Consider the following 8489-nt stretch of genomic DNA (forward strand, 5'->3'; position numbering starts at 1 on the left):
GCATCTGAAACCAGGCCACAGGGCACAGAGCAAACCACGCGCTTCACGAGGGCACGTTAAGGGCTGCATCCTTCCCATATTGGCTCCTATTTCCCTGAGCATCAGGGCTGGCTGCGGGCACTAGGGCTGTAGGATTGGGCAGTGCCAGCCTCATCCCTATAGGGAATCCCCAAATTTATACTTGAAAAAAATCTGGCTATGAAGTTATTACTATTTTGAGTTGTATATACAATTCTTTTGATAGGTGTCTTATGCTCAGCGGTGGTTTCGTGTCAGTTTGGCTGCTGTGGAAGCGGACAGTACCCGTTAGTGGCACCTGGCAGAGCTGCATCAGGCACAGGGGCTCGGGAGCCACCAAGGGGGGAGATGCTGCCTGGGGCAGAGGCAGGACCGGCCGTGGGAGTCTCCGGAGGCGCTGGGGGCTCGGCCGGTCCCAGAACAGAGTCATCATTTCCACGTAGTCCGGCTTAAAATATAAGCATGTTTGAGACTGAAATCTGAGGGTTTTCCAGGAACAAACAAGCCTTGTCTGTCCCAGAGCTCTCCAAACAAGGTCTCCTCTGGATGGGCAGGCAAGTACATTCACAGCCCAGGAATGCTGTTTTTACTGCTCCCTGCCACTTGTCAGCTGTGGACCCAAACCAGCCTCCCAGAACAAAACACCACCACGTGCCTCCAGAAGGATCAGCCCGGACCACCAGTGCAATTGCTCGGCCTCGGCGAGGAGCACTGATGCGTCCCTGACCAGGGAGAAACCTGGGGCTGGGGGTTTCCCGGGATAGGATGGGGTGGCGGACAACCTCAGCTGGTCCGTGGGGATGCAGACCATCACCTGCCTTTACAGAGGTGGCAAAAGATGTGTGCATTAAAATTTCCTTCGGAGAAATTGCTTAAAATGAACAACACGGCGAATCTTCATGTTAAACACATCCTGCGGATTTGGGATGTGTCATTTTTAGGAGAGAGATGAGCAAGGCTGAGCTAGCGAAAAGCCAGATGTGGGGCTTACTGCTGGTTCACCCATCACCAGGAGCGAGCAGAGGCTGTTTGGGATCACCCAGATCGCCTTCGCCCCATGAAGTGCACTGACCCCATCTACGGGTGAGACTACTTAAGGCTAAACACACAAAGTATTTCTGAAATCGTCTTCAACTGGACCTGTGCTAACACCACCCGTAAGCCCGGAGAGCCAGCTCCATGCCTTCAGTGCAACGGTACAGGGAAAGGCTCCCAAACCCCCTCCTAGAGCACAGACAGCTTCTTCGGATCGCTGTGACGGGGTTTAGAATTGGTGACAAAGCTGTTATAGCAATAGGTGTAGATTCAAAAGCAGTTTAGGACTGAGCAATGTGGAAGATCACAAAGTGCCACAGGATATTATATATATATAAAAAAAAAAAATATAATATATATACATTATATATATATGATATATATTGCCAGCACAGGTAGTGTTGCCTGCTTACATCTGTTAGATTTATTAATAAATATTTAATAAATATTACTAATAAATGAGACGGTGATGATTCCAGACTAGAAAACAATCCCAGAGCAGAGCCTGAAGTTTGTCCTCCTATCCCAGAAAGACCCAACCCTCCTGCTTGGACGGGATTAAAAAAAACCAACCCCAAACCTACCCCTTCCTCACTCCCACCCACCACAAATCGTCCTCACCTCCTCCCACTCCTGCAAACCAGCCAGTTAAGAGGAGATCAGTTAGGAGGAGAGGTTTCCATTCCCTTCCCTTCTTTCACAAGAAAAGGCAAACACTGCTGACATCCCTCTGAGCATCCTCCTCTGAGCATCCCCCCAGAAGCGAATCCGGGCGCGGACGCAAGCAGAGGCGACTCACCATGGTGCTCATGAGGATGTCAGCGCAGTCGGGGAGGTCGATAGCCGGGGCGGTGATTAAAGTGTTTTCTCCCCCCGAGTCCCCGTCAAGGCTCCTGGCCATCCGGAAGGGAACTTCATCCAGGTAGCTCATTGCCGCTGCCTGATTTCTTGCTGCCGGAGGAAGGGATGAAACAAAACTGTAAAAGGCAGGACTAGCACCTTTAAGTTGGGTGGAAGCAGAGAAAGATGAGCTATTTCAAGTGATGCCAGGAAAAGGAACACAGCCCTTAGAGACTGTGCCAGCCAAGTAAAAACCACTGTGTGCAATGCCCAGATTTGCAAAATCTTAATTACTGATACCAGGAAGATCTGTCTGAACTAATAGGCGATATTCTGAGCTTGAGCCAGCAGGACCTGACCAAGCTTACAGCTTCATTTGGCAGAGATCCTGAGCGTTTTTCTTCTCCGCTTCCACCTCCATGCATGCCCCGCTGCTTTCCATCCCTCCTCCTGCCTCTCCCTCTCTCTCCGCTGCCCATCGCACTCTCCCTTTCCCAAGCCGGGGACAGACCGGGCGCTTTTTGCACTTACAGAGGCAGAAACCGCAGCTGAGGAGGACACCTCGCAGGTCTCCTCTCTCTGCGTGACCTGAGAGCACCCGTGGTCACGGAGCTCAAGCGCGCGGCCACGTGCTGCTAAGCCACCGCACGGAGCAGCCCGGGGGAGCTGGGGTGAGGGCACCCCCTCCAGCACTGCAGCAGCTCACCGAGAGCCAAACAGGGAGGCTGCTGCATCAGGCAAGCTTCGGTGTTAGAGGGGTGTTGAACGAGCCATTTTAAGGCCAGATTAGTTTTTAAGAACCATCGAGTCATTTGAAGTGCGGTGACGTTTTTTAGATCAGGAATAGCAGGGGAGAGAAAAATTTCTGATGAACTAGGGATGGCGACATGGAAAATATTACTGCAATAGCATAGCCATCAGCTCTGTGTAAATGTCTCAATTTAGTAAAAAGCCACTACTTGCTCCATGAAGCCTCGAGTCCTCAGCTTCCCTGCGACAATAGCGTGCAAAATAATTTCCTTTATATATTGTCAATTGGCAAGAGCTAATGATCAGTAATCCGTCAAGCTCTGGTACCTGCAGCCTGTGCCTGCTCATCCCAAAGCAGCAGCTCTCAGCAGCCGTTCTCAGGACACAAACAGTAAGTACTTGATGTGACATCCCTAAGTGCTGTTACTGATCTTTTTTTTCCTTTAAAAAGAAATGGCTTCCATGACAATGAGGATAAACACTCCACAAAAAGAAAATAAGCAGGCAAATGTATCAAGGAAAGCTGCCTGTTAGTTTAATGCAAAAATAAGGGTCTATAATGGGAAATGGCATTCAAGGTCATTTCTTACGTTAGCAAAGGACTAACAAACTGCCTCTAGAGCACAAAGGAAGAGCGACGCGCACACTCACTCAGTTCAACTCAGTTCCTCTTATCAGAATTACAAGAGCTGTCGCTCGCCTGCTTATGCCAGGAGCCTTTAATACCTGGGGCTGTAGCGCAGGCAGAGGCCCTAATCAGCTTTGGGGCTCCCACCCGTGTACTGCTGCTAACATGCGACACGCGCAACGCGTTGGGAGCCTGCACGGAGCCAGGCCATCTGCTCCCCAGCCTGAGGGCTCAGCCTAAGCTACAATCCACGTCAGCACTGATAAAGACAACGCGTGAAAACATCTTTAAGTAAAGCCACCTTCCCCCAGCTTTCTCCAACTCCTCGGCGTGGCCGTGCAGCCCCTGCCTGCAAGAGGGACAGACCCTCCTTGCAGCTTACGCTGTAAATCAGCTCTTCCCAAGCTGTGCGGCACAAAGGTGCAAAGGAAAAGACTGTCTGGTCGTCCGTCACCTAGGACGGCTTTACTTGGTTTTAAATGCCACTTTAAGGGACGGAGATGGGAGTGAACGTGCCTGAAGCCACGATGAAGAAAATACGGAGAGATTATCGTATCTCACTGTATTTCACTGCATAAATACCGTGCTCTGAGAAAGGCTCCCACGAGTGTTAATTCCCAAAACCACTATTGAGAAAAAAAGAACTACATTGGGGTGGGGAGCGATGACGCTACTAAACAAGACTAAAAGAGGGTCAGTCGTAAACACCAACTTATACCAGAAAGCAACTCCCACAGGGGGTCTGACCTCATCTGCTTCGTGCCAGCCCTGCCTGCTTTCCCATCAAAGACACAGGCTGGCAAATGAAGACATTCTTCTCAGGAAGAGGATGTGCCTTAAAAGCATGAGAAACCTGAACTGCACGGGGACCAGGCGAGGAACAGGATGCAAATGAGTCTCAGAAACTCATAGCCAACCCCTCTTTTCTTCTGGGCTGTAACAGTATTTTAAAAAATAGTAGGAAATACTATACTCAGACAAATTTGAATCTTAAATCTGAATACACAAGGTTTTTTTAAGAATTAATACCCTGTCTCCATGTATTTCATGAGTTAAGATTTTAAACATTCCTCCCCCATCTGTGGCTTCAACATCTTCCTCACTAAAAATATAAAACATTTTAATGCAGACGCCATTAGACAAGAACAAATATGTAGAACAAACCACAGAAAGCTTGAGGGATTGAAATATACCTAAACGTACATCATCCGCTGGCATTTTCAAGTCCTATTTTTATTAACAATATTCAAGTCCTATTTTTATTGACAACACAAAGTTATCCTTACCGTCAGACGAAATCATGGAGCTCTTCGCGTGGGGAGGGAGAAGAGGGTTGCTCCTACGCTGCCTGCTTATCTACTGCTCAGTTCTTCGAATTCTTGCAGTGTCAGACAAGCATCTGACTTTGACAGTTTTAAGATTATCGTAGCTTAAGCAGTTAGCCTGTCCCATCAGACATGCTGATGGGATAAGGAGCCTAACTATTGAAGCAGAGCACCCTCCGGTCACTAAGCTTCCTGAACCGAAAGCGTTGTTTCTGCAATTGCTTTTAGGCTAGTTGATCTTTCGCTTTTTCATCAGGTAAGACTCCCCAGGATCTGACCCAGCCATAAGTCTCGGAGTAACAAGATGCTAGAAGTGACAGTAGGGATGGGAGGATGTCCCACATGCCAATCAGAACCCCTACCTCCAGAGGACTTCACGGTAATCTGTATTTTGGGGCGCTATAGGTAGGCGATATACACGTGAGCAAGAACTGCAAACTTCCGCACCCAGATTAATTCTAACTCTATCAAAAATTACTAGTTCGTGTGCTCTTACTAACAGAAATCAATGCAAAGCTTCAGCCAAGAAACTATTAACGTTACATATAAGGCCTAAGTGCTGAATTTAGGCAATTACCTGTTGCTTCCTCCATGAATTACACAACGTTGCGCTGCGAAGAGGTAAGGAATTGGAGAGATTAAATCCATTCCCACACATTAGGGCTAACCAAGAGTAACGACTGCAGCTCTGGAAAGATGCCACGACAATCTGCGTAGACCAGCAAAGCCCCAGGCCCATACGGCCCATCGCTGTTTCGAGCAAACTCTCCCGAACATGGAAGGCTTTGAAATCACACGCCTCTGTCGCCTTGTAGGAGGAAGAAGTTCCTTCACACAAACCTTTTGCCAGCAATTCTCTCCACATTGGAGTCGTATTTGATGCCAAGTGCTAAAACAAATCTCTCCCTCGGAGTAAAAACGCTTCAAACAAAAAAATTTCCTTTTTTCTGTATTTATTCTGTACAAAAAAACAACTTACAAAATAGAGCTGTGTTTTTTAATCAAATATTATATACATCATCTGTCCCTATACAAAAATAGCTATATAGGCAAAACCAATTACAGTAGGTTAGACTTCAGATTTTATTGTTTTTTTTCCAGCAGGCTTATTCATCGAATTTATATATATTCACATGGCTGTCTGACCTATTTCACCACAACTGAGAATTTTTTCCATGTTGTGGTACCAGTTTTAGTCCACAAACATAAAATGTCAACAGCTGCTTTAATCAACCTTGAAAAACCCTGTCTTGTTTGTACTTCAGAATGTTTAAACTTGTAATAGGTTCGTTTCTACACACAAAAATACAGGAACTATTTTGACAGTGATGCTTGACATGCTTCATTTAAGAAGAAAAACATGTTTACTAATGATCTCTCTCTTTTTTTAAACTTCTTTATTTCTGGAGATTTCATCATCTGGATTTAGGCTTATAAAGATAAAAGCCACTAAAACCAGGATGTTAATACTGGCACAAATACCCTTGCCAGCAATGTTTCTTTACTGAGATTTGTTAACAAAAACTCGCAGCGGGATTGTGATTCCGCCACGAGAGGCCTAGCAGCTTTGGGCTTGCACAGGTATTTCCCTGCGGAGTCAGATGGCAAGAACAGTTCTTACACTTTTCTTCAAGACATTCCAGTACCTGGCTACCGAAACAGAGGAGGAGACTTCCTCTTCGGACCCTCTCACAGGTACACACGCAATTATAATGAAACATTCCTCCAACGTTAGAATAATTTATTACTAAATTATCTGACAGCAGTGGCCCAAGTGTCATTTGTGGGGACACTCGGAAGAACCCATCCTGGAGGGATGCAGCTTCCTTCAGGGTGATCAGCTGGCACCAAGTACTGATCCCATTCATGCCTTTGACAGAGAAAGCGTTGTTTGAGAGGAGAGCTGGTGTGAGTTTGGTAGTAAGATTTATTATATACCCACGTAGGTGTTTTTCCATACTGATCAATACACAAAACACTATAAATTGTACTCTGAAGCTTGTTTTTCAAAACACAAATGTGAAAACTGTATGTACTATTCTATTAAATGGAATGGTTATGCATGGAAGTGCACTCTGCCTCACATGGACACCTGTTGGATACAGCTCTATCAAGCGAGAAGCTTGATCCTTAGCTGAAAAAAACCAGGACAACTCACTGCATAACCGTATTTGGAAGTTAACGAACCAAACGGGACCATAACTTTACAATCTCAACAAACGATACTTGTCATCTTTGGTAATAAAATAAAGACTTTGTTTGGTTTTACCTGATCTGGATTAGAGCTGCTACAGAATGCTCAGCTTGTAAGTAATATTCTCTGAAGGGCTGCAATAGATGGGCTAGAGGAAATTCATCTGTTAAAACACAAACATAGAAATCGTTCAATAAACCAGAAAGACCTTAAATTCTAGTAAGTCTTAGAAGCCTCAAATTTGCTAACTTATTTGCTGCTCCTCAGCTATAACTTGAAATCGCTTCCTGTGTAACATATCAAGGACTATTTACGTGTTTTGCACATCCCCTCATCCTTACCAGAGCTGTCAGAGGCAAGTCAAGACCAGCAGAACTTCTCCTGCCTCCATCCTCTAAACAAGGGGAACATATGGACGCTGTACCTTTACAGATTACCCGAGTCACACTTACCAAATCACCAGACTAAAGCATCTCTTGGGTGCTGGAAGTCTTCAGTCTATTCTGTTTATTCTCACTTCAGCTTAATCTACAACCTCTTCTTGCAAAACATTATGAAATCAGCTTGAGATATACTGCAGTCTATGCTGAAGAGCTAAACAGTTCTTCTTACATCACATGTTAGCAGCACACTACATTTGTCCCATCTTTTCCTCAGAGCATAAATTACTCCAGTGGACGATTTCTTTCTCAGCTATGTTTGTGCCTGCATTTTAAACCCAGTGTCTATGAGATGGGGGTGTGGTGTGGAAAAATACTGTTAAGTACAGCATGCAGAATCTACCTGGATCCCCAAACAGCTTGGAATCAATTTCAAGTTTCTGCTGTAGCAGTTTTTCCCTTTCCTTCTTCTGTTTCTTTTCCATTTCTCTCTTCCTTTCCTCCTCCTGTTCTCCCTCCAACATAACTCTTAATGCTCTCTCTTCAGCTTCATACAGCTCTGTGCGATTTTTGAGCAACGTTTTGAGACTCTCCACCTGATTTTCAAATGCTTCATCTGCTGAGGGGGGTGGACAAACACCTAAACAGAAAGAGAATTAATTGTAAATTTTCAAATTCAGAAGGGGCTCTGTTATCAGACTTGAGAGCAGAGCTGGCAAAATCTCAGAGGAACAGGAGCTTAACCTTGCTAACAACAATCTTAATGGAATAACTCTTTTATCGAGAAAGAGCTTAGAAACGTAGGAACACAACCACTGTATTCAGCATTTTATAGCTATTCTTGCATAACAACGTAACTAAAATCACTAATAAACAGCTTTTTCAAGCTGCACCTTGCTGATCAGCATAGGGCACGCACACCATCTTATTTCCTGTGTGCACAATTAAAAGAGTTTAGTAAAACTCTCGTAATTAACCTTTCCTGCCAGCAGCCTCTTTTCTCAGTTTCCGAAGCTTTTCTAATGCACGCAGGATGTCCACCATCCTCTTTGTGTCTGCTTGTTTCTTCCGTACTTCAGATAAGACACTGTCTGCGGCAGCCTTAAGTTCTCGTTCCTATGAAAGAAAGAAAAAAAAAGGCATGATGTCTGAAATATCCCACGTAGACAAGAATGAAACGGTACTTTCAGAAAGATTAGCGAAGCACTGGAGATCAGAATAACATCCTAGTAACACAGTCATAGCAAGTTAAGTCAACCATCCAACCTTGCCTTTTTATGAAAGAGCTAAAACGCGATAGACTTCAGGAAACAAGAGAA

At 45.2% G+C, this 8489-nt stretch overlaps 2 protein-coding genes across 2 annotated transcripts in view; both read right to left on the minus strand.

Annotated features, from left to right (window-relative positions):
* Positions 1–1984, minus strand: part of UBAP1L (ubiquitin associated protein 1-like) — a 9923-nt gene extending 7939 nt beyond the window's left edge. The window contains exon 1 of the mRNA XM_009321463.1: positions 1853–1984. Coding sequence (XP_009319738.1) covers positions 1853–1984 — 132 coding nt within the window. The remainder of the gene's footprint in view (positions 1–1852) is intronic.
* A 3596-nt stretch (positions 1985–5580) lies between these two features.
* PDCD7 (programmed cell death 7) overlaps positions 5581–8489 on the minus strand; it is a 5208-nt gene continuing 2299 nt past the window's right edge. Inside the window, exons 3-6 of the mRNA XM_009321535.1 lie at positions 8148–8286; positions 7574–7810; positions 6866–6953; positions 5581–6466 (exon numbers count right to left, since the gene is read on the minus strand). Of these exons, the coding sequence (XP_009319810.1) occupies positions 6349–6466; positions 6866–6953; positions 7574–7810; positions 8148–8286 (582 nt within the window). The 3' untranslated portion in view covers positions 5581–6348. The remainder of the gene's footprint in view (positions 6467–6865; positions 6954–7573; positions 7811–8147; positions 8287–8489) is intronic.

This window comes from Pygoscelis adeliae, unplaced genomic scaffold (genome assembly GCF_000699105.1).
Source record: "Pygoscelis adeliae isolate BGI_AS28 unplaced genomic scaffold, ASM69910v1 Scaffold13, whole genome shotgun sequence".
Classification (NCBI taxonomy): domain Eukaryota; kingdom Metazoa; phylum Chordata; class Aves; order Sphenisciformes; family Spheniscidae; genus Pygoscelis; species Pygoscelis adeliae.